This window comes from Triturus cristatus, chromosome 4_1 (genome assembly GCF_964204655.1).
Source record: "Triturus cristatus chromosome 4_1, aTriCri1.1, whole genome shotgun sequence".
Lineage (NCBI taxonomy): Eukaryota > Metazoa > Chordata > Amphibia > Caudata > Salamandridae > Triturus > Triturus cristatus.
Window position 1 is genome coordinate 406678265 of NC_140585.1, and position 27494 is coordinate 406705758.

Here is a 27494-nt window from a genome sequence, read left to right on the forward strand (position 1 = left end):
ACGTTTCTGTTTCAAAGTTTCCAATCAATATAAATGCCTTGGATACATGTGCATAGTGGAGCTAGGGACACGGTCACTCAACGTTCGCAAAATAGTAGTCACACAAGGAACAGCAGGATGTCTGTTGAGACTATCAGCCTTTTGACATCAATCATGACTCAGAACATCTCCCTATAATAATTCTAGTTTTTGTGTGTTTAGGTTGACTCAAATGAACAGCTGAAAAGGATTGCCCAAATGAGACTGGTTGAGTATGACTACAAGCCTGAATTTGCATCTGTGATGGGAATTAACAACACCCATGAAACAGGTATCAGAATAAGTAGAATGTTCTACATTTTTCTTGCTATTCTATAATTAGTTTCAATCCATTATGTAGGTGTCTTGTGCTACTGTAACTAATTATGTCTCACTCTCTCAGATCTCTTTGCTGGCATTATTTCCACCCCTTCGAATATCATAATTTATGATAGGATGCCATTTTAAAACTCATTATTTACTTATCTATTGTGACATTGCAATTAAAAATGATCAATGCCACTTCAATCTATTAACTTTTGGTCATTAATTTGCAGCAACTGCATTGAGAGTATGATTACTTTAAAACATCACAGGTTTTAAACACACACCCACCCACATACTATCTAAACAATGCCCTTAAAGGCGTAGAGTGCTACATCAATAATGGGCAAAAAAGCAGGGAACTCTGGGTAGTTCCTGAGTTTTAGGTGGCGAGCAACTGCTTGGTATGGAACACCCAACAACATCATGACATTTCAAATCTACTCACCTCAAATGTCTGTTTTTTTATTTTTTAAGAATAGATTTAGTACAGTGCCATCCACATCAAGCTAGAAAGCAAAGTCTTTAAGAATAGGATTAGCAGGTGCCATTCACGCTGAGCTGAAAAATGACAACAGCCTTTTACCATTCCAGGCACAGTATTACAGATTTGGATTGGTAAAATACCATCCAAGCCAATGTGGAATGAATAAAATCAACCATTGACACGTGTCTTAATCTTGTTAGAACTCGTCAGAAAAGTATATCTTTGTCCAGACACAAGGGAGCAACCAGTGTAAGACCAAATTGTATCTCAGATTTGAGACTTTCCATTGAAATTGCATTTTTTCTTTTGCTGATAATTTAGGTGACATTCAATAAATCCGTATGAAACTTTCCAAAAAGAGTTCATCCACTTTGGGTCTTCATGGAAAGTTATGGGCAGAGGTATCAAATGGGGACCAAAAACAGTGGTATGGGGTGGCAGGGAGGGAGTATTGGGGGAAGCCCAAATGTTACATTTCCCATTTGAACTCCCATAGGAATATTTGCTCGTCAGTATAGAATACATTGTTAAATGCAATTTCACCAAACAAGGTATGCATGTAGAACTTTACTCAGAGTGTATCTTTGATGTAAATCTATTCAGTAGTTTTCAATAAATTACCTTTTATGAAGTGCTCCATACTGGGCAGGAAGAGGTTCAATTTTAGAGTTATTGGAACACTTAATCCAAGGACCCGCAAATCCATGGAGTTTCGCAAACCCCATTAAAAAATAAAGGAACACCATTGGACTCTGGATTTTTTCCTCCCATCTTCCATTTCCGATTTATGAATCTGGATCGGGGTTCTCAAAATCGCCATTTTCTGACTTGGTGACTGTCAGAGAACATTTCCTGTAGTGGCCGCCATTACCTACCATGGTGCACTGAGCACTGTCTTCGGAAAAAATCAACGCAAACGGTCATAAAATGGAAGAGTAAACCTACCCTGAACGCCCGGTTCAGTTGAGGGTGGAGGGGCCCAAAAAACCTCCCCTGGCATTGAATATGATATAAAAAATATTTTTAGAGAGGTTTTTCTCGATTTTGTGCAGGATTTAGGAACCCTAGACACACACTAGGTCCTGCTGCCCATTTTGAGGTTTAAGGATTTGTAAATCGAACACATGATGTGCGAATCCTGAATAGAAATTTGAAAAAAGAATTTGGGGCACTACAGCTGGGCTTATCCAACCACGCTTCAAATTACCTTCTGCCATGCGCAGCAGGGTTTGGCCTTCCAAGGTGGTTTGGGTGCCAGGTACTTCAGCCAGGGACAGCTGTGCATGGCCTTTGGCTGGACATCAAGGGGGTTGGCTGTCCTCAGTGGTCAACTGAATCCTTAGCATTCCACCCTCAACCAGAGCTCCACATTCGGCACTTCCCCAGAACATTCTACTCACTACGTTTTAGTACTCCCCAGAACATAATACACTAAATATTATATATTAGGTTACTACACACCTACTTCCTTTTGCAAAAAAAAAAGTGACAAATAACAAAAAGAAATTAAAAACCTACAAATATACCACCTAAAACTCTACACATTATAAAGCTATAATATACAAAATGCATTACTCATCAAAAATATCTTCTCTTTTGCATGCATGTTTAAACATAATCCTTCATGAATTTGGGAGCATCTATATTACGTTGACTACGTCTTGGCTCATTGTCTTTACCGCCCTCAGCGGAAACACATTTATCTTGAAGATTTGTATGTATCACCACAATTGTATTTAAATTCCAAATGCAGTTGTCACACAGTTTAACTGAATTGGGAACTACGTCCACGACCCGGCAAGGTGCAGAGAATTATGAGGTTCCACTTTTCTGTGGAAGTCTCACTTCACCACATCTCCAACACCCACCACAGTAGAACGCCTCACTTTGCACTCATCAAACTTTGTTTACTCTTTCATACTTTCACATGTTGAGACTTCTCCCAATCACTGTCCTTACACTCTCTTTCCTTACATCCTACACCCTCAAGTTTGTCACTTCTCATCCACGGCGGTGTCACAATAGTGCTGGGTCTCCTACCTTGAAACAACTCAAAAGGCACCCTACCAGTAACAGTGTGTGGTGTAAGGTGATAAACTTCAACCCTTTCCATCAAATCTTCTTTCCAGTCTTTTTTCTGTGCCTTGCAGATCTGGATAGACTCCTTTAAGACTCTGTTACATCTCTCTACCATCCCATTAGTCTTGGGATGATAGAATATTTGTTATGCTTTATTTCCCTCAAAGATACACACACTTCTATGTCCCTGGACACAAACTGCACACTATTGTTCATCAAAATATAATCTAGAAACCCTTCCCTGCTGAAAACATCCATAAGAAATGCAACTACCGACTAGATTCCACACTTTCAGTAATGCAAATATCAGGCCGCTGCAAGAACATATCCATTAGTACCAACACGTTATACTGACAAGCTTTGCAAGTAACTGGTACCAGAATATCAAGAGCTACTTCCTGCCACACTCTCACTGGAGCGTCCCTCACCACCATAGACTACACTCTTGTTTTATACTTGCACTCACTACAGCAACACTCCAAACACTCTAGACACACTCTCAACTTGCTTGCCTATTCCCAGCTGGCAGAAATGCAAACAGGGTCTCTCCTTCACTTTTGAAATCCCCAAATGGCCACGGTGACTCAACTGTATGAATTTCTCTCAGACTTGACCTGGAGACACCGATTTAGTACCTTTCTACTGTAAAAAATGAATCTCAGACAATTCATCCTTCACTATCCAAAATCTCAAACCCTCCTCGCTCACACCTTCTTCAAGTTCCATCATTTCCTGACCAATCATTTTTTCCGTCAAAACTCCAGCCTCATTCAAGCAACAGCTCCACTCATCTTTGCTGACCACAGCATCAGCAACTTTAGAAAGTGTGCATTCATCAAGGTCCCAAAATGTATCAACTACATCATGATTAAGGTCTTTTAATTTTGGACTCAATCGTGACAGGCAATCTGCAACCCTGTTCTCTATTCCAAGGATATACACTAGCTTGAAATTGCAATCTTGTAAAACCACCACCCATTTACAAATGTGACCTGAGACCGCATCCAAGTGCTTCTTATAAAATATCTCTTTGAGCGGCCTTAATAAGTGCTGACTTAACATTCCAAAACTCTTGTTCGCATAAGGAGGACCAATTAAACCTGACACCTTTATTTCAAAACAACCTCATATTTTGTGTGTGGCTGTCAAAAGAAGTCACACACGTATTGTAGTATTTGGCCATGCCAAGAAAAGTTAACAGGGCCTCCTTATCTTCAGGAACATGAAGATTAGCAATAGTTTTAACCAATTGTTCTTTGCGTCTCACTCCCTCTCCGGTGAACTTATGCCCCAGGTAGTTGATTTTGTTCTGATTTAATTTACATTTACTCTCCTGTAAAGTTAAGTCTCTCAACCTAAATCTTTCTAAGACTAACTGTAGCCTAAGATCGTGTTCCTCTTGGTTGGAACCATAAATCAGTACATCGTCCTGATAGATCGTCACCCCAGGAACTCCATCTAACACCTCCTCAATGGTTCTCGGAAAACCTGCTGCAACAGAATTGAAGCCAACGGCAATCTTGTAAGTTTGAACCGTTCAAAAGGTGTAATGAATGTGGTCAAATTAATTGAATCACCATCCAAATTAATTTGGTTATACGCCATCTTGAAGACTAAAGTTGAGACAATACTATCCCCCTCCATTTGCATAATCAACTCCGATATATTCGGGAGCAAGTACTTATTGACTACCACAGCCCTATTAAGAGCCCTCAGATCAACACATTAGTGTATTCCACCCGAGGCCTTGCGTGCTAGAACCACCAGTGCTACCCATTCTGTAGCCTTAACAATTATCCCCTATTTTTCAATTGATCAAGTTCTTCAAACAGGCTCTGTTTCAAAGCTAAACGTATGCTAAGCACTTTACATGCCACGGGGAAACACCATTCTTCAGAACAATCTTATGTGCATAATTGGTTAAACATCCCAACTTCTCCTCAAAAACTTTTTTTAATTCATGTTGAAGTTCTGATTGTACACCAATCTAATTAATGTTGACTCCATCTACCACATCCGGCAGTTGTTTCAAAATTATCCTTGGCTCAATATTTGGTCTAACATTACTCTTGGGCTTTCTAGTAGAACCAACTGACAAGGCTGTCTCTTCTGCATGATACATAAATCTTACCAGCATTGAGACACCCTTTGTATTCCAAATCTCCATTGAAATAACCTAGCAACTTAATAGGTTGCCCACCATAAGCCAACTGGCATATATCTGGTTTGTAAAGTTTACCTTTCCCAGAAAGCTTGTACGTATAATAGTCTTTAGGTATTAGAACAATCTTAGCACCTGGTTTAAACAGCATATCAACACATTCCCTATTAACATTTACTTTGTCGACAGGACCTCTTGTGCCCAATTACCCAACCTGGAGAATAACCTTCACGAAGTGTATATCATCGTAACCCACCTCATTCTCATCATCCTCATCATAAATCATTACTTCTTTTACTTTCTTGGTCTTAACCTTACTTTGAGACCTGCAACATTTAGCAAAGTGCCTAACTTTGGCCCATAAACAACACTTAACAAAAAGCACAAGGCAATTTTTATCATTGGCCAATTGACTGGAAGCATTGCATCTGAAACACTTCCCACTAAAGGGTTTTCGAGAAAGAGAAGGCAATAAGGTAGGGCAATTCTTGTCATTGGCCAAATAACCAAAAGCACCACACCTAAAACATTTTCCCTCGGCAATTTTTATTGAAAAAGTGGATTCATCATTTTTAGATATAGACTTATGTACTACAAAATTTCATTTTATCTGAGGATTATGCTCCTTTCTAATGACATCTACGCAAGCCAGTGGATGTTAGATTTTCTTGGTGATCATAAGTACTTCATCAAGTCTAGGATCAACTTTTTGCCACAATTTATCTCTTACTTTCTCAATATTGCGACCAAGCATGAATTGGTCACGGATACGCTCTTCCAACTTTCCCTCAAACTTGCAACTGGCTGCTAACTTTCGTAAACTTGTGATGTCACTTTCCACAGACTCCTGAGATTTTTATATTCACTTTTCAAAATGTTATCTCTCAGGAATAGTACTCAGTTTCAGAAGATAATGCTTATCAAGTTTCTTATTGCAGATACCTAACTCACTTAACACTTCTGCCTCACTGGTTTCAAAATCCAGGAGGTGTTCAAATACTTCTTGGCTTTCTGAGCCTAAACAATGTAATAGTAAAGAAGCTTTCCTTTTGGCACTGAAAGCACCACAGACACAAACATAATCGAAAAACACTTTTTTCTACTGTGACCACCAAACTGACAGTCTCCCTGGGGAGGATAAAAAGAAAGGGAGGTGATGTTATATTTTGCAAACTGACAACACAGATTGAATTAATAAAGCGTATGAATAAAATATATACATTTCCGGCTGATACAGATCCTTCTTTGTAAATACGCCAATGAACACACTGTAAGATACTGTGTTGGTAGATAACCTCAAATTAAGGTGTGCCCTTCACTGTGACGAAAACTTTACACTATGAAGACAACATTTTCCCATCACAGAGTGCATTCATTCATCACATAAGGCATCAAAACTGATGTAGAGTAAGCAGAGATAGCTACTTCCAATATGGTGTGCCTATCACCGTGATGAAATTACGTGATGGATGACAATGAAATTACTCACATGACTTACCAAATTGCTGACACTTACTGCAATTGATAGAAACTACTTGCAAGAGGTGTGCCTGTTACCGAACTGCTCTCTTTATAAGTATTTAGGTCTTCATTTCGGTGAAACTTCACAAATATATGTGTTGTGATTAATGGCCCTGGTAATAGCTCACATACTATTGGGATTAATGAAATGCATCCCAACCAGTTAAAATGGCTGCTGGCTATCCCTCTGCATCTGTTTCTGAAGGAGTTAGGGCTTAACTTGCAGATGTAACACAATGACATGCAACCAAACCACGAGGCAGATCTCACATTGCGAGGGAGCTCTAAAATGAAGGCTGGCCCCTTGGAAGAATAGTGTGCAAGATACAATTATATTTGTCTTTAGAGGCATGCACTACGCGGCGTTACATATCCAGCCTCCGCAAACGCAGGAGCTCTACTGAATCCTTATCATTCCACCCTCTACCAGAGTTCCACATTCTACACTTCTCCACAACATTCTACTCACTAAGCCTTGGTACCCCCGGAACATAGTACACTAAATATAATACATTAGGTTACTACAATTAGGTTTTGAAATTCTTGCCCTATATTATTGCTGGGTACAAAACATGCTACAACTACAGTGCACAAAACTGCTTATCAAATATTCAAGCACCTGGTCTGTCCCATAATTCCCTGTGAGAGCACATCTACATGTTTTCATTTACTGGTCTGCCCCCTAACTGAGCAAGGGCATCACCAACATTCCTCCAAAGTGTTGTGGGCGTCTACACAAGGTGTGGCAGCCCCCAGGAATATTTTCTTCAAAACGTTAACCCTATGCCTTCTGGGGTTTTATAGGATACCTCAGTAGAGGTTTTACTTCATTTTAAGCACTCACAAAGCTGGATCTTTGCTCTCATACTCTGAAGTTAGGTAACTAATTGTGGTTGAGGCAATGACTACATTTAGTTTTGTTGATTATCTTATAGATGACACTGTAGTGCTATAATGAATGCTTTTGAACAAGTTTATTATCCCTATAGGATTCAATGGTGATATAATGGTGAAATATAACAACCAGCTGTTTTGTCAATGAGAAAGCTAATAGGCCTACCTTATGTATAATAACACCCCCTTATATGGGTTATATTTCATCTGGTAAAGAGAAGCGGCACTGTGATTATGGGGTTCAGAACCCACTGGGGTATGATGGTGTCACCAAAGGTATTTTCAACTACCTGAAGTATATATTTGTAATTTGATATGCAGTGTGTGTAATAAAAAGTAATTTTCCACTTTAAAAGAAAAAGCATGGACTGGACAGTAATTTATTGAGTGTTGGTGATGCGTGCCATCATTGAAATTACTAGCCTCCACCAGCTCTACTGACTCGGTCTTGGACTACTCTGCTTCGCTACTCTGAGACCGTCAAGTGCTACAGCGGGGTACTGGGCTCCCAGTAAAATGACAGTTGTGGACGTATTACCTGTGCAGGAGTCACATCCTTTAAAGCTAATGACCCCATTTCTTACACTATCCTTTTTGACTTTTTACTCTGCTGATTCTTATATTTATTATCAATTCACACATTTTATTAGCAACATAGCTTTTTAAACAAACTGTGTTTTTTACAGTTCCTATATCAGCAAGTAAATAATTTTACATTTCCATTGTCTTCAACTTTATTGTTTTCAACATTAAGACTTAATGTTAGACCTAACATCCTTGGTGTGGTATTCCCCCAAACGTTTTGCCTTAACTCCTCCTGTTTTTCTGAATTAGTTTTTTGTTGGCATTAGGACTCTTTGTACTTTACCATTGCTAACCAGTGCTAAGTGCTTGTGCCAAGTGCTTGTTGCCTTTTCCTTCAAACATGGTAAAATTGGCTTACACCTAATTGGCACATTTAATTTACTTGTAAGTCCCTAGGAAACTGTACTACATGTACCCAGGGGCTGTAAGTTTAATGCTACTAGCGAGCTTCCAGCACTCATTATGCCAACCACTAAAGTAGCCTTTTACAACATTTGTGTGGCCTAGCACTGCAGCTTGCATTGCAGTTTTAAATTACTAAATTAACCTTTTGCCTAAACATTCTTTGTTAATACATATAAGTCACTCCTAAGTTAGTCTGTAAAGGCTCATAGGGTGTATCTTATTTAAAAAGGGTACTTAGGTTTTGCATGTCCTGGCAGTGAAAGTACTAAATTTGGATTGCAAGCCGATGGGGATATGCTGTTTAGACTAAAATACATTGTACAAATGTAATTTAATATCCTCTGTAATGGTAAAATCAGATTTTAAGTCACAATTCTGAAAAAGTTACTTTTAGAAAGTTGGAATGTTCTTGTCCTACCCATTTGTGCCTTCTGCCAGTGTCCCGGGTCACATGACTAGGAATGGCTCTGCTGCTGGAATTTGTGTATTCCTCCTAGATAGTGACACAAAGGGAACAAGATGTGGGCAGGATGGGACATACTGCCAGGATGGCTGCGGCCAGAGCAGTGTCCTGCCCCACATGCACTTCAAAGGGCTTGCCTAGAGCACACACAAAGGAACTTAACACCAGCCTTTTGTCACCCTAGAATTCTTGGATGCCTTGACAGGGGAAGGGAAGAAATTTCCATAAGCAGATGGGGCAGTAGGACAATCTGTCCTCCTAAGCCAAAGGCTGGCAACAGGTATATTGGACCGCCAGAGCCACTTTCCAGAACACTCATGAACGTGTGGACATTACAGAAGAAGGACTTCCCTGCTTCCATAGGACTGCCCTGCTACTTGAAGACTGCCTTTCTGTCTGAAAATTAGGACTGACCTTCTTACCTTCTTCCCAGGGTGACCTGAGTGACTCCAAGAGTCAGTTAGCTGACCTCTTTTTTGAGCTACAAGGACATAACATGCTTCAGAGGCCTCCCGGTAACGGCCCAGGTGACCTGCTGCAACTGGACCTGCCTGTATCGGTAACTGGACCTGCCTTAGCCCTGCTGGCCTCTGCTGGAGTGAGTTCCTGATCCTCAAAAGATGCCTTGGATGATATCAGTTTGAGCTCCTCCCAAGGAGAAAAGTTGAAATGATGAAGTGTTGGCTCTTTGTGACCGTGAACGGGCCCCTTCGTGCTGAGACTCTGCGTTCATGATGGCCATCAACAAGAAGCTCTGGTGAAAACCTGATCTTCGCACTACAACGTCCACCAGTGGTGATCGGCACTGGGAGATCTGCACTATGCACCACAGCAACAACAGCCCCCAGTTACCGGCAATGTGAAACTCCAGCAGCAACTGTTCACAATGCCTGACTGGCACTTCAGGCTACCGCAACGACAGCCTGCGCCGCTGAGCCTGCTCATCACATTACAGCAATGACTATCTGAGACACTCTCCCTGCTCCGCGTGGCCTCCACCATCATGAACGGAACTCTTCGAGCCGGACTTTGAGGAAGTCTTTCAGCAGGACTAACCTAGTCCCTCTACCTGTCCCATGCTCCATTGCAGTCAGTCTGAACTTGTGACTTTCCCTCAGTCTAGCGTGACAAGATGACCGAGAGTTGCGCTTTGTGCTTCTAAGCACTATTTTACCTAAACCTTTAACCTGGATATCTTCGATTCTACTATTTCGATTTTTGTTGTTCTGGTATTATTTTAATGATTAAAATGTACTCTATTTTTCTAAATTGGTTTAGGATTTTTCTTGTGTTGTGTTTTTATTTGTGTACTGCATAAATACTTTACACATTGTCTCAAAGTTAAGCCTGAATGCTTTTGTGCCAAGCTACCAAAGGATTAAACACAGGTTAATTTTGTGACTTTTGTGGTTCACCCTGATAAGGATTGTAGTTGTTGCCTTTGTAGAGTTTCCACCCCTCTTAACCAATAACCGAACCGATCTTACACATAACAAACATACAGAGGTAAATTTTATAAAAACATATTAAAAATGAAATTCCATTAAACAGGAAAGAAAAGAGGATGAAGATGAAACATACTCAGTTTCTGCATTATATACTACTAAGTACTTTAAGGAGTGGTACTTTAAGGTTAGCTTCTACACAATGTCATAATCACATCACTCATAATGCTTTAATCAGCCTTAAGAAAAACAAGCTGTCTTGGACCTATACACAACAGTAATCTTTTCCAAATGGACCCACATCTCACCCTGACCAGTATCAAGAGAATCTTCACTGCAATGATCAAAGACATAAAAAGTGCAAAGTGCTTTGGTACAAATTGAAGCAAGAGAAGACTAGGGAGAAGGGGAAGGAACAAGGATGTTGAACTTTGTGCAAACTAGCAGGACAAAAAGGTATAATGACACGCCCCTTACTCATGCCCAGATTCAGAGTCCCAAGTGTACCTTCTCCTCGCAATCCATGCAGCCCAGATGTAACTTGAAACAGTCATATTGATTAGGGGGTTGTCTGTTCTATAACAAAGTGCAAGTGCTACAAATAGATAGTGGTAAAAATGTAAATAGAGGCACTTGCTACTTCTATTTTGGGCTTTGGAGTTAGTGGAAAATAGTAAAAGATACTTTATTGTATCATGACCCCCGTACTCACAGTCACAATAGCTCACTTTCTCCTTGAAAGCTATTGAACTATGAAAGATACACTTCAGCAGGAAAAACACCCAATCTTAATTTAATATATAAGGTGCAAAATGCCTCAGGTAAAATATAAATAAAGAATGTACAATGGTTCCATCGAAGAAAGCCTATCAGCCTATAGGTCAACAGTATATTATTTGCTGGTTTTTATATCTCAAAGTGCACCAATAATCATGTTAGTCTATGTTTCACCTGTAGTGCGCAGTTCCTGGGGGCACCTACCTTGTTCTAGACACAGTTTCTCCTGTGATATTTATTATCTTACCACTTGAGTGAAAATAATGAACATATATTTTCAAAAATACTATAAAGTGTATGTATTTCTTTTCTTTACACATTGACTAGAAGGCATATGCTGATATGTTTTATTTAAGTCTTATACCCAAGTTCCTAGGAATACATGGTTGCACCTTAAGTTTTTGTCAGGTAAATTATAGTCTCTGACCCCAAGGCAAGTTTTACGCAGTGGCACCTGGCAGTCAAGAGCGAGATTTTGACTACATTAGTAGTTGTGTACCTTGAGTTGACCGATCCATAGGTTATTATACCCAAGACACGTTAATGTTCTTCTAATGTGAAGTGCCCATGCATTACCAGGGAGCTTAGCATCCTCGGAGACGTCGACTATAGATGTTTAATAAACTGCCAAATATCGGCTCCTATTCAGTTGTATCCAGTATATTACTTGGTATGAGTCAGTGACGTCTGTTATAAGTCTTGCGCCTAGCTGTGCAAACCGAGGAACAAGTGGTGTTCCAGAACCCAGTTTTAGCAACACACTTAGAACATTTTTCTCTATTATTTGAAGTTATTTCCCATTGCCGTAACCCCAGATTGAAGATGCAACTTCTTTCAGCCTGTATATTTACAATATAAGGACTGCATGCCAAGCTTATCTCTTAGATGCAGCGTGGCACTTGTTGTGCATTGAAGGATTGCTGATGCCTGGTTGTTAGAACTGGGGGTCTCTAGTTGGCAAAGGTAGGTACCTTTGACCAAATAGGGACCCTTGCTTCTAAGTCAGGGAAAGGGGATTACATTACTGGATAACCCCTGCTCACCCCCTTGGTAACTTGGCACGAGCAGAAAGGTTTATCTCAGAGGCAGTGTGTTAAGCATGTGTGAACACATAGAGTAATACAGTGAAAACACTACAGATGGACACCACACAGGTTTTATAAAAATAAGTATTCTTTATATAGACTTAACACAAGACCACAAACGACAAAAATCCACAATACTGTACTCAAAATAGACTTAAAGATGGTAGAAGTCACTTAGTTCAAGTTGATGATAAATGCGACAAAGTTCTCACAAAAGTACCTGGATGCGTAACGCAAAACAAACAAAAGGTTCACAGGGATGGAGATGCGTCGGTTCCTTACTTCGGGGGAGACGATGCGTCGCGCCTCAATGCTTGGGCAGAGTAGGGGGAAGCGTATTGGTCCTTACCGGAGAGGAGGTGATGCGTTGATTCTCGTACTGCGTTCCGATTACGATGCGACAAGATTGCGCCTCGATGCGATGCGACAATCTAGTGCGATGCAATAAGATGGCGCCCTTGATGCGACGACGTGAAGACAATGCGTGCATGCCCGGCGGCCGTGCGGCGAACTCTGTAAATTTGGAGCCGTGACAGGCCCTGCGCCACCCTTCTCCGGTGATGCGACGGCAACACCCTTCTCTGGTGATGCATCGGGCAACAGTTTTGATGAAGGCACCCTTCTCTGTTGATGCGGCGGTGATGCGACTGCAACATGCTTCTTCTTCTTTGTTGAGCCGCGCTTCGAGCTCCCAGCGACACGCAGGCTTCTGCTGACAGAATTCCCAGCAAGGAAATTCAGAGGGGAGCTGGTGGTGAAGTCTTTTGTCTCTGAGTCTTCAGCAGGAGGCAAGCACAAGTTCAAGCCCTTGGAGTAATATTCTGCAATATGATGAAAGTTCTTTGAAAGTTTCTTCTTCTCTCCTTGGCACTGAAGACACCACTGTAGGCCAACCCAGCAACACAGCACACTGGCAGGGGGCAGTCCAACTCCTACAGCTTCCTTGGTTCTTCTCCTTGGCAGTGGTTTGTCTTGTTGTTCCATAAGTGATCTAAAGTCTTACGGTCTGGGTCCCCATATTTACACTACTAAATCCTTCTACCTAGTCCAAACCAGTTCAGTGCAGTCCTGGAGCACTTTGTTTACAGGACTCATTCTTTCCTTTGACAGTGTGGGCCAGGGACATCAGATGCACCACAGGAGGTGGAGCCATTATTGTGGAAGGCAGGCACAGCCCTATTCAGACCCAGGTGCTACTCCTCGCACCACTTTACATGCAGATGGGTCTATTCAGCCCTGTGCTGACTCACCCTGTCTCCTGGAATCCCCCAGCCCTTGTCACTCACAAAACCAGACACACAATACACAAGCTAGCAGAGGCAGGCTGGATGGTTAGGTAAGAAAATACCTACTTTCTAAAAGTGGTATTTTCAAACACAGAATGTTCAAACCAACTTTACTAAAAGATGTATTTGATCCTTCTGAGTTCAGGCATACTAATCTCAAATTTCTACCATGTTCCCTGGGTCAGTTAGATTATAAAATGTTATAATCAAACTGCCCATTCTGGCCTATGGGGACTGGTAGCCTTGCAATAGTGAAAAACTAAAATGGCGGTAATTCACTATTAGGACATGCCACACACACCAGGGAATGTCCTACCTTATACTTACAATGCACCCTGCCCTTGGGCCTACCTTAGGGGTGTCTGATATGAAGAAAAGGGAAGGTTTGGGGACTGGCAAGTGGGTGCACTTACCAAGTCGACATGGCAGTACTAGACTGCACACAGGCTCTGCAATGGCAGGCCTGAGACACACTTCACAGGCTGCTTCTGTGGGTGGCACAACCAGTGCTGTAAGCCCACCAGCAGCATTTGATTTACAAGCCCTGGGCACACATGGTGCACTGTACTAGGGTCTGACAAGTAAATCAAATAACCCAATCATGGAGTCACTAATCAATACATCAATTTAACATAGGGAGCACTTGCACTGGGGCACTGAATAGCAGTGGGACAGTGCCCAAAGCATCTAAACCAGCAAAACATATCAAAAACAGAGGAGGCAATCAGTAACAAATGGAAGGGAGACTCAAACCAATGGTACCAGGTCTAACCTCTAGAATTTGGCTAGCAACCTAAGCATTTCATTGTGCGTCCCTGATAGGATCAGTGTGTCATCAGTGAAAAATAAAATATTTATTTTATTGCACAGTTTTGTAACATCAGGACTTTTCCCCCAGGAATTCCTACATAATTCAGAATGTGACTGAATAGTAATGGGGCAAGTACCTGTCAGAAGCCTGAGAAGATAGGGAAAACGTTGCTGCATTCATCCATTGCTTCATAGTGAGCGCATGCGGTGATTGCTAGCTGCAGGTTTCCCACTGTTTAACATGTTCAGAATTGTGTAAGTTGTCCTCCAGCTTTGCTACAGAATCTAGGTGACAGGAAATGATCTAAATTGCTGGGACTGTCTAACAATCATATTATAGCTATAGATGGAGATAATTTCACTGCTTACAGGAAACAGCGCTTTAATTTAACTTGATTGGTACAGAAGTACATTAAATATTTCCTTAACTACCACTTACTACACCCCCACAAGAGTTCCACCAGAGGATTATGATACCTTTGCGGAGGCTTTGGACAGACATAAACTACAAAAGAGCCTCACGTAGTTACGGACGGAAAGATTGAACTTTTAGTCCAGATTTCGACTGTTGATTGAGCTCATTGGGAGTTACGCAGCTGCCTACGTATTAGTGTGCTCACAATGTGCAAGTCGCCACCCCCACTGAGAAGACTCGTAAGGAAAGCGACAACTTCGAATTATTATGGTTTAGCCAAGGAGTAGCCCTTTGCCTTTATTCACACAGCATCAGTGAGAAAGACAACCATAGTTAAGCAGACATTATGGATATGAGACTACAGTGCATAAGATCAGAAAACAGATTAAAGAAACAAAGGATGTACAAGCAATAATTACAAGCAATACAATAACTTTCCCCACTTTCCATTAGAGCGCAACACTTCAGAATGCACTGTGCTAGAAGGCCACTATTCTTTATCCATCACCCATGCCCTCAACCAGGGTCATTGCGGGAATTATTGGCAAGCAAACCTTAGTGAAAACATCCCCTCTGTCTCATGGAGGAATGGTTAATACCCGCAGTTCCATGTCAACACATACACCAGGGCACCACCTAGTGCTCTGTCCCTGCCGGGGTATCTTTCACCAGGCAAATTCCCCAAAATGTTCAACTCCAGGCGTCCCGAAGTTGGGCAGAAAGGTCTTATGCCACCAGCAGGTCAGTCCCCCCTCCTGCCAGCCCAGTGCCCACACCAATCAACACCCTTCCACGGGGTCCTCACAGAAAATCAGTCCAGCTTTTTTGGGTAATCCCCCTTTTTCTGCTGCTAGCAATTCCGAATTCCACCTTGCAGCAGTGGGTTGGTGGGTGGCTGCTCCTGCACGCTGGATGCTGGTGCACAGTGGAGGGGAAAAGAGGCCAAACCCTTGCCTCTCAATGTTTTAGAGGCTCCAGTCCCAGTCGCCTCCCAATGACGTCACCAAGATCCTCTTTGTGGTGAAGCAGAGGAAGGACTCTCCACCCTGACTCCTGCTCATGGAGCGACTAATGGCACCCCTCTGCTATTTGCAGGGGGTGCCTGGTCATTTTGCAACAACATGTGAGTTTGGTTGGATAAGTGAGCAGTACAATCACAACCAAATAATAATGCATTACTACAACAAAAAAGTTCACGAGAATGATTAAGATATATTTATGGGTTTGTCTGTGTACTTGCATATGTTACTTTATGTTAATAAAAAAAGTATAAAAAAGTTAAATTCAGTAAACATATGTTTTTACTTAACACGTATATAAATGGCATATTATACAGATAACATATTCGTTGATGACTGTGTACTTAGGGGTTTGTGTTTTTTCTATGACAATACATATATATCACAGTATGTAAATATGATTATAGCGAAGGTATGTGTAAGTAACAATTTATTAACAGCATGCAGATTTTAAAACAAATATACATATGATTGTTTATATAGTGGGATGTGTGCCTCATACATAACACTGCTTTATTATATTGTGTTTATGTCTGTATGTACATATATTGCTATATATTTAGATTTGTGTTTCTCTGTATATTTCTATATTAATTTTTGCTTGTGGAGGAAATAAAAATACATTTTTCATCTATTTCAACCTCAGCCCATACCTCAACTCTTTGACTCATTCTAAATCTCTTCGACTATAATAGACTCCCAAACACCCTTTCCAAACTCTTCACCCCTTTTCCAAGTCATCTACCTAACAGGCGCACATCATGTCTACCACTCCCAATAACAGCTCACATCTTGTCATTTCTAACCCACTTCTAATAATTCCTCCTTTTTAAAAGAATACTGTGCATGGATTAGATCTTAGTGATCACTAAGCTAACACACTTACCACAACTAATTCAAAGAAAACAAAAAAACATACATTAAACAAATATACTAGCCTATTACCTTGGGCTTAGCGTTCTACTCACTGCAAAGCACTTCAGCACCTCATTGGGGCACCAAGGGATTTATACGTACAATTTACAATTATAATTACAACCTGCAGAGTATTGGAGGGCGGATTCTTTCATTGTAAGAATAGAAATTTTACACTAGCGGGAAGAGTCTGCTATTCAAATATTGAGTTTTTATTATCAACCTCCATTTATATCAACACCATTAAATCGCATTCGCGGCCAGCATGAATCGTGGGTGGGAGGGCAGGGGGTCACACGTGGAGGGAGTGCGGGGATAATTAAAAAATGTTTTCTAACTTACCTTCACCTCCTGTGCCGGACTCCCACGTCGTGCCTCCTGCTCTCTGCTCACAGGAAGCAGAAGCAGGCAGGCTCCCTCTCTTCCCCTAAGCCAATCACAGCGCTGCAATGGCAGTCTTGTGATTGGCTAGGACGCCACCCTTACAGGCGTCTATGGTGAGGCCGTTTTCGTCATGCAGGCTGCGCAGCAGCCTGCCTGAAGAAAACGGAGAGTGCTATGACTGGTTTGGTCGGCCCTAGGGCCGACCAAACAGTCAGTGCCCATAACATTCGGCTAGACACTCCTACCCGACCCGCCCGCCCCCAACCAGGCATTCCCTTCTTCTGCTTTCTCGCAGAGCAAGAAGCAGAAATGTAAAATTATATTTATACCATTTTACGTTTCTGTTTCTCGCACTGTGAGAAAGCAGTGAGGCGACGCTCCAACGCCCATGTGGAGGAGCCGCCCCTGTTAAATCGACTACCAACATATCGCTACAGTAAGCACATGTGGCATTGAGAATATTGAATTTATATTTTACTGTGTATGCTTACCTTGACAATATTTTGGTAGTAAATATTCTTTATTTTTTTTAACTCTTTTTTTTATTAAATCTGCTCATCACACAACAGTAGAGTAAACAGTTGGTAGCAGTTACAAAGGTAATCAAATAACGTTATCAGCGCTTGACCAATTTTCAACATTACATTGTAGTCAGGTGATAGATTTACAATTACAAGATTGGGTAGCGATGGCCCACACATTTATTATCTGTACTTTGGTATAACAATTATAACAGTCAATACTTTTCATGCGGTTGTTCTTTATTCTAGATTTAGTGCCCTGTCGGTCTGCCAGGGGCTCCATATTTTTCCCCACTTTTTGCTACAGGCCCTGCTGCAACATATTACTTCCTTTGTCCATTGGCACCAATCAAGGTCCCTCTTCCAATCAGTCACCGATGGTGCATTCCTTGATCCCCGTCCCCGGGCAGTGTTCCTTTTGGATACCCCCGCTGCTAGCGTCAACCATATTCTCGCATGCCTGGGCCAATCCTCCTCCTCTTGGATCATCAGAAACAACCCCTTTGCCTCAAGAGGGACCTCCACCAAGAGCACCCGTGACATTATGGCAGTTACTGCCTCCCAGTATCTGCGGATCCGTGGACATTCCTAGAGGATGTGAAAAAATGAGCCCTCCTGCCCACAGACCCTCAAACACAACGGGTCTCTCGCCGTTCCCATTTTGTATATTAGACTACGTGAGTAGTATGCTCTGTGGAGAATCTTGAGTTGTACTAATCTGAATCGGGCATGGATCGCTATTTCCCTGAGACCTTGAAGGGCATCCACTCATTCCTCATCTGTGATGTCGCCCATGTCGTCTGTCCATTTCGCTTTCAGGGGCTGCAGTGGGTCCGGAGAGTTGTGAAGCAGCTTTTTATAGATCACTAAGATTCCTTGTTTGGGAATTAGGTCTACTAATACCAGGTCTTCCGGGGGGGGAAGGAATGTTAATTCCATCTTGGATATGTACTCTGAGCACATGGCCCAGTCTACAGTATTGCAGTATCTGGGACGTTGCTAGGTTGAATTCTGGCTTTAGTGACTCAAAGGGAAGAAGGGCCATACTGCGCCACACATCTGCCAAATGCTCAATGCCTATGCTTGCCCACTTAGAGAAGCCAGTCAAGTTCTAGACTTCCCTCAGTCTATCACTATGCCAGAGGGGTTTTTTAGCTGTCAGTTTATCTCGGCTTCCCAAATGGGTCCCATCTTCTGACCAACACGTACCACTGTGGCCATATGGAAGGGCAGTGCCTTTTTTATCTTTCGATTGTACAATATGGCTTCATAATTGTTACCTGGCATTGCTTCTCTATCAACCCAGTAGTAAATATTCTTGAGTTGATAATATGTGCAGCTTGATATTATTGACCTTATATTTTTGATATACAACCACCTGAAAGTTCTACAATAGTTAGCACAGTTGTAGAATCACTGCCCACTCATTACTCACTGTAAAAACAATGCCATTACAAATAGCATGGAAATGTAATAACAATAGCTTGTGTTTCATTGCAACAGGCATAATAGCACAAGAAGTGAAGAAACTGTTGCCTCAAGCGGTGCGAGATACTGGAGATGTCGTCTGTGGAAATGGTGAAACAATTGAAAACTTTCTTATGGTTGACAAGGTATTTTGCATGCAGCTTCATATTTGTGAATATTCATGTGATTACAATGTAATGCTTGTAGATACTCATTTGATTGCAGAATTCTTCCTTCTCTGACACCATGCTACCTCAGGCAATCTAGACAGTCCCCAGCATAGAAGGGCGTTGGGGCCGGGGAAATGTGACATGAGTGCTCTTCCCATCAGTCCGCAGCAGCTTGTCCTCCTTATGTGTTCTACCAGAGAGGAAACATTCCCACTGGGCAGTAACACCATAATTTATGTGTCGCTGGCAGTTTTTATATAAAGTGCCACTGGAATAGGGGAAATCAGGAAATAATGCCCTGCGCCTTTACTTCCAGCACCTGCCCCTAAGGTGCTTATTTAGATTCAAATAGTCCCAGAGGGGGTTACAATAATGTTATACTCACACAGAGTCCAGTTTAAAATTCTCATTTTAACCAGGTTGTGCAGGCAGCGGCAGTGCGCGTGCCACGGCGAGTGCGGGACCTGCAGGGGCTGATGGGAAGGGCTGACCAGGAGCAGGCAGTAACGGATGTGAGTAAGGGCTTGGGCGAAGCAGGGAAGCCTTGGTAGTAGAGATGGGGCTGGAATACGCGTTGGCTGTAGTGTTTTAAAAATTAAAAAATACAACTGAGAATTTTAAACTAGACTTTAACACGCTTCAAACATTTTGAATAAAGGAATATGTAGAAAAAAACTTCGCGAAAAAAGTTTGTGTGAGAGTATAACATTATTGTAAACTCCTGGGAGAAAAGTTTTGTTTAAGGCACACAAATTAATTTTCATTTTATGCTGATATCAGTTATCACCATATGAATGTTAATTTATACCCCTGATATTATGGACTTTTACTTTTCCATGTAAAGAAATATATATGTATGTCTTCACTTCATAATAGTGTAGATTATTTGCGCTAATTTATCTGTGTACTCAAATTCCCAAGTTGCATGACTAGAAGCAGCTAGGCAGACGGGGGTGGGAGGGGGGGGGCAATATTTGGATCGATGCCTATTTGTATTTGGGTTTCTCAGTTATGTTTTCACACTCTTTCAGCAGAGGCCTGTCTGACATGCTTCAGTGGGAAAGTCTGCAAGAAAGACTAGCAGAATATTCAAGTGTAGTACGTGTTACTAGTTCAGATTTACACATTTGTTGCAGGCTTACACATAAGTTTGGAACACATTTCTGATTATTTTGAAAATCAGAACAAGTTCAAGGAGTGCTCGTGGGAATCTATGACTGTCTATTACTCAATAAATATTTCAACATAAAGAAATGTAAAAAGTATATATTTCCACTTTGAAAAAAATGGCACAAAATGAATTTCAATTTTAGAACTATGTTCTTCCCCTAGAGAAACTCCTTTCTCTAAATTTCCATAACTTTTAGTGGCTTGCTTTCTCCAACTTGTGCTAGTAAGCTCACCCAGTAATAATGCCTACAAGGTTTTCCCTTGCAATAGACTTACTTAAACAGCAGTTCCGTCATTGTATCGTATTAGGATGTCTACAGGGCTTCCCTACCCACAACGAGGCCACAAGGCTCCATACGGGTGGTCGAGTAACACTTAGTTAGTGTGTGATGCATGTCTGGTATTGTGCTGGTTTAAGGTATAAGGTATAAGGTATAGCCTTGGAGTAGTATGTGTCATGCCACTCTTCGAGGTGTGATCGAATGATGTCACAGGAGCTTGTAGTAGTACTTTTGTGCGCATGCAAAAGGAGAAGAGGGATAGTATCTCGGTTTGCGTATGCATACCAGTACATCTTGTAGTCTATGACTAATGCAGCATGTTTTATTGTACAGCCCAGTCTTTAATGCCATTGGAATTCCATATGGCTGCTGGTTATCCTTATTCGTGCCTTTAGGATATTCCAGCTCTTTGTTATTGGTACAAAGAAAGACCACCTACAAGTGCAGACTTTTTTGAACGAGTGTATAATCAAAGAGGGCCATTCTGAATCCTTAGATTCCTCCCTTGGCAGTATATCTGGGTTTTGAACGAAGGAATATTGGCCCAGGCTCATGAATTGGCCAGTGAGCCATGTAGAGTGCCTTGAAGGACATTAGCCTTGGAACTGATATTCAGTGCAGGGCAAGAAGGGTTGGCGAAATATGGCTGCACTTGCATTGGTTTATAACTTGTCTGGCGACAGCATTTCAAATTCATTATATTCTACTTTAGGAAACTGGATTACTGGTTGAGGGGGTAAAACCCTACTCAGGTAGCAGACAACATTTCTAGTAGGGTGAAGTCACAAGCAAACCCCAAATTAACTTGTGCTCAACCCTCTGGTAGCTTGGCACAAATCAGTTAGGCTTAACTTAGAAGCAATGTGAAAAGTATTTATGTAGCACTTCAGAAAGTAATGCAGTGAAAATACAAGAGAAATCCCACTCCAGTTTAGAAAAGTAGAGTTGGTTTTAATAAACTATTCAACACCAAAACGACAAAGATCCAATTAGTAGAAATGGAGATATACAACTGTAAAGTTGTAAGTAAAACAAGTGCCTAAAAGCACAAAGTACCAACTGTGGTTGTGTAATCATGTCAAACCGGGACAAAGCCACAGTTTCAGGCGGACCACTGCTGCTATATTGGCCCCCTGTAACAAGTGCAGGGCCGGACTGGCCGTAGCATGAACCGGGCATTCCCCCGGTGGGCCGCAAGGTTGCAGGCCGGTTTTGGGCCCCTAGGGGGCCGTTTTTGTTACAGGGCCGTTTTTGCAGCATTGCTGCAAAGTCGGCCCGTGTAACAAAATCGGCCGAAACCGGCCCTGGTAAACAGCTCGGCCGCACCCTCCAATGTCCGGGGCTGGCCGAGCACTTTGCCAGGGCCGGTTTTGGCTCTCAGTCCGGCCATGAACAAGTGGCGGTATGCTTTACACTAATACCACCCTATTGGCCGGCCCTCTTCAGTAGCCAGCTCGCTCCCCCATCTGGTCAAGTGGAATTGCCAGGGCTGGTTTCTGTTCCAGGTCTGGCCGTGCTTAAAGCCTGTTTACTGCGCATTGAGAGATCCTTCATTGAGAATGCATTGTGCATCAGCAGTTCCGATGAGGAGTCCTGCATCATTGTCGAGGATACTGTCAATGAAGGGCTTGTGATGGAAATTCCGGCTTCGACTATGCGTTGCACAATGGTGGTTCTGAAGAAGCTGCGGGCTGTGATGCAAAGTCCTTCGTCGTCGTTGAAGATAAAGTTGATGAAGGGCTTGCAATGCAATGGTCTGTGTGGAGGATTCGGCATACAGCAGTGGATTCAAGGAAGCCGCAAGCTGAGATGCAAGGTCCTGAGCCTGGGATGCCTCGCGCAGCAGCAGTTCCTATGCGATTGCAGGGATATGGGTTGTGCGTCAGATGATACTGTAGGACCAAATGGTCTATAGCTTGAAGGAATTGGTCAAGGGCTGAGGTGTCCAAGTACAAGGGATTTCCAGCTTTAGATTAATATGCGTATCTGTCTGTGTATTTTGTAGAAGGTAAGAGTGAAAGAGATCAAAACTGCCGGAGAAAGGGAACCACTATACATTGAGGAGGAGAATGGTCAATAATGGTGGAATTTCAATATGAGCAAATCCCATTTTATAGGGATAAATATAACCATGTCTCAAAGGGGATTTTGCAATTGCATTTTTTTGTCTACTTAAGTTGAACTTTGGTATTAAGTGACATTCTGAATTAGACCTTGTATCTACTTTTTTCATGGAAGGGGTTGTCATCAAGTGGCAAGACACACTGGTAGATGGAGTCTTTTAAAGAGAGACAAGAACATTTTGAATCGCAGTAATATGGGTAATTAGGACGCGGAAGGAAACTTGGGGTGTGTGGGGGCTTCAGAAACAAAAGAAATGCTAAGTGGAACGTCAGTTGCTAGCAGCATGAATGAGAAAAACTACTGAGAGAACAACAGACACACCAAGCCCAATTCACAGATACATTCTGCAATTTAAAGTAGCATATAGATCCTGTAGTCTATTGCACAAAACCGTAAGGGATGATTGAAAGGTTAAATATAATAAAACAGCATGGTGCAATGCAGTGTAAAAGAAGTTTCCCGGCAGATTACGGCGCAACGTTTTGCAAGCATTCCCAACTCCAGCAGTGTTTGAAAGGAATGACGGGATTGTGTCATATCAAATAAACACCTGAATAAAAGGAGATCGGGGTTCATTGAGAGTATATTCTGGAACATTCACTTGCATTTCTAGTCTTATCAGAAATATATAATGAGCTATATTTACATATATGTTTTTATTAATGTCTGCTTATTAAAGTTTGTACATTTTTTAATGGCGCGAGTTGTACATGCCGACAGTTCTCTACATTTCACATGCTTTAGAAATTAATTTGTTTCTAGAGGAAAATTCCTTTAGAAGACGCAGTTCATCTATGTACATTGATTGACGAAAGCTACGAAAAAAAGGTAAAGGTCAGGCAAAATGCAAGCAAGGGAAGAAAATACATGTATCGTGCATTTGCTGTTCTATATGTCCACCTCTTTTCCTGCCTTGCGCTTCTCCTTACTGTGAGAGTTATTCAGGCTGCAAAGAGTACCAGGAACAGCGCCTGCTGATGCCTTAGTAGCCAGGCTTAACCACGGTTGCGTGTGCTTCAGTCTCAAGGGTTAGGCATTTTTGGATATATTCAGCTGACAGATGCCAAATTTATGGACAACTTTGACAGATGTACTTGTCAGTCATACCAGTGTTTGATAGCTAGAATATAATAATGTCAAAAAAAATCATTTCAATGAAATGTGTGAATAAAACTGCGTATTCAGCCGCTGGGAAGGAGACTGTGACGTGGATTCCAGTTCTACAAGTGCAGTCCCTATTCATGAACATGGCTAAATAGCTTTCGTTTGAACCCTTTGTTAATGGACTTTTGTGTTTCTTCCTTAGGATCAAATTTTTATGGAGAATGTGGGCGCAGTGAAACAGCTGTGTAAACTAACCAACAACCTCGAAACCCGAATAGAAGAATTGGAAGTGTGGAACAAAAAACTTGAAAGTCTTAAGCGAAAGAGTATCCCACAACCAGCGACTGAGAGGAACTCACCAAGGTAAGTTTTCTGCTTTCTTCCTCTTTGCTGCATGTGTGACATTGTACTCAGGTATATTTTCCAATTTAACTGTCATAATTTTGTTGTATCCTTGTGTGATCTGTTTTTTTGTTTAGATTTTAATGCGGAACATATAACATGTAGGGATGAAGTGTTTTGTGCTTTTTAATTCCATTCATACGGAGCTTGGCTGCAGTGTCCCATCCCACTGACCCTGCTCCCTCAGGTGCCCACACCTTATCCGCTTCTGCCGTTCCCCATTACCTATGGGTAAAGGATGTGGCTGTAAGGCTCACTCCCTACAGAGCCCTTCAATGCCGGTGGCTCCGGCCCCGGCACCGGAGGGTCGCCAAGGATCCAGGCCTGGATCTGGATCGGCGCAGGTCGACCTCACGGTTCCTTCCCTGGAGCTGATTCCAGTGACGGCGCCCCCGATGCCGGTTGTGCCCCTAACCGGTGTCGACCCCGGCCTCACCCCCGACTTGGACTCGGTGCCGGACTGACGTTGCCCGACATCGGTACTGACGACGGAGGGTACTTTTGTACCGCTGTTCATCCCTGGCATTCCCTATCACCTTGAGTGGCAGCCAGAGGAGGGTGAGGAGGACTGGGAGGGGTCTATTGACCCTTTAGCTGACCAGCTTAAAGAGCCGGACTGGTGAGAGGAGTTGGGTGATGCCAGTGGTTTGGATACCTCCCCAGACCTTGGGATGCTCTTCCCCCTACCGTGGCTATGGAGAAGGGAGCTTCCTATGCAGTGGTGTTGCTAAGGGCAGCTGAGGCCTTGGGCCGCGAGCTTCCTATGGTGGCAGTCAGGACTAACCTCCTGACAGAGGTGCTTCAGCCGGCAGTGGCCTCTTCGGAGAACCTGCTGCCTTTTAATGAAGCCCTCACAGACATCCTTCTGGGCACTTGGTCAAAGCCCAGCACAGGGGCTCCTGTGGACAGTATGATTGCCCGACGCCACCGCCCGGCCCTGGGTGACCCACTTTTCCTCTCCCAATACCCTACCCCTGAGAGCTTGGTGGTCCAAACCTTATCCTCAAAGGTGCATTCCCTACTGCTCCCCTGGATAGGGAATCCAAGAAGCTGGACCATCTTGAGAAGAAGATGTTTTCTTCCGACAGACTAGGACTGCGGACGGTGAACACCGCATGCCTCTTGGTCTGTTATACCCATACAGTGTGGGATACGGTTGCGCAAGTGCTGCCACAGTGCCTGGAGCAGGCCTGGGCCATGCTCACCCGCACAGTTGCTGAGGGTCGAGACGCAGCTAAGTTCACCATCAGGTGTGGGCTGGATACCGCTGACTGTTTTGGGCAGAACGGTTACCACGTTGGTAGGCCTGAGGCACAACGCCTGGTGGAGGACGTCTGGTTTTTCGGGGGATGTCCAATCCTTTTGGACATGCCCTTTGATGGCCGTTGCTTGTTTGGTGACAAGGCGGACTCAGCGCTTGAGCGTTTCAAGGATCCTAGGGCTACGGCCAGATCATTGAGCCTCGCAGCAACCTCTTGCCCCACGCAGTCTGCCTGTAGCCCCTTTCATGGCTACGGAAGGGGTGCCCCACCACGTTCCACCCAATCGAGCCACAGGGCCACGCAAGCTACCCAGTCTATGTTCAGCCGTGGACCTGGGACCCAGCGACACAGGTCTGGGGGCCAGCGGGCGGGCCAGTCCACCCATACCCCCCCCCCTGCAGCAGCCTCCAAACCTTCCAGGGCCACCAGAGGCCAGCAGCTGGCATGATTCACCATCACCTCCTCCACTGCCACAACAGGTGGGTTTTGCAGATAGTCCGAAGGGGCTACTCCATCCCCTTTGAGATTACCCCTCCCTCCATGCCACCAACACTCCATTGCATGTCAGAGGATCACTTGGCCCTTCTCACCAGGAAATTACAGCTCTCTTGGCCAAGCGAGCTATTGAACGGGTCCCTATGCCAGAAGCAGGTCGTGGTTGCTAGCCCCACTACTTTCTAGTACCCAAGCAGGACAAAGGCCTGCATCCTATCTTAGACCTCAGGGCCATCAACCGCTTCTTCCACAAGGAGAAGTTCAAAATGCTCAAGTTGGCTCAGGTCTGCTTCTCTTCCCTCAATCCCAGAGACTAGATGGTAGCGTTTGGACTTGCAGGACGCCTATTTCTACATCCCCTTCCTGCCAGCCCACAGGCGTTGCCTACGGTAGGCCACAAGCATTTTCAATTAAATGTGCTCCCCTTTGGCCTTAACAGCGCCACTTGGGTGTTCACGAAAGTGATGACGGTGGTCGCAGCTCATCTGCGCAGATCAGGGGTTCCAGTCTTCCCCTATCTTGACGACTGGCTGTTGAAGGGGCGCTCGCCCCAGGCTGTCGTCTCCCACCTCCAGACTACAGCGGACCTCCTGCATTCGCTGGGGTTCACTATCAACATGCCGAAGTCGCACCTGATTCCCCCTCAGAAGCTCCTTTTCATCAGAGCAGTCTGAATACAGCACAGTTTTGGGCTTATCCTCCCGAGCAGCGAGTCTGGGATATTCGGGCTGTGATACGGATGTTTCAGCCTCTATCCCGGATTTCGGTAAAAATGACCCTGAGGCTGCTGGGCATCACGACCTCCTGCATCCTGCTGGTGGATCATGCCAGATGGCACATGCAGGCTCTGCAGTGGAACCTGAAGTTCCAGTGGGCGCAGCATCAGGGGTATCTGCCCAATTGCGTCCAGATCTTGGACGGTACTGCACGTCAGTTGCAGCGGTGGCTCACGAACCAGGATTGGGTCAATGGAAGATCTCTCTCTCTTCCTCAACCATATTCACAGTGGTGACAGATGTGTCACTTCTGGGATGGGGCGGCCACCTGGGAGAGGCAGAGATCAGGGGTCTCTGGTCTCCGGCGGAGTCCAGGCTCCACATCAACCTTCTGGTGCTTCGGGCTATCCGTCTTGCACTGAAGGCATTCCTTCCTTCTGTCCAAGGAAGAGTAGTGCAGGTGTTCAGGGACAACACCACCGTCATGTGGTACTGCAACAAACAGGGCGGGGTGGGGTCGTGGACCCTATGTCAAGAGGCTCTTCGCCTTTGGACAACGCTGGAACTTCAGGGCATATTCCTGGTGGTTCAACACCTGGTAGGTTCCCTGAACGCCAGGGCAGATGAACTCAGCCCCTGGTGCATGATAGATTACGAATGGCATCTTCACTCGAGGTGGTGCAAGGTCTCTTTCAGCAGTGGGGAGAGC

At 43.5% G+C, this 27494-nt stretch overlaps 1 protein-coding gene across 2 annotated transcripts in view; it reads left to right on the forward strand.

Annotated features, from left to right (window-relative positions):
- MYRFL (myelin regulatory factor like) overlaps window positions 1-27494 on the forward strand; it is an 872690-nt gene that overhangs the window by 515240 nt on the left and 329956 nt on the right. For both annotated transcript variants that reach the window (XM_085652512.1, XM_085652513.1), the window contains exons 12-14: window positions 202-310; window positions 19098-19207; window positions 24113-24273. In XM_085652512.1, the coding sequence (XP_085508638.1) occupies window positions 202-310; window positions 19098-19207; window positions 24113-24273 (380 nt within the window). The remainder of the gene's footprint in view (window positions 1-201; window positions 311-19097; window positions 19208-24112; window positions 24274-27494) is intronic.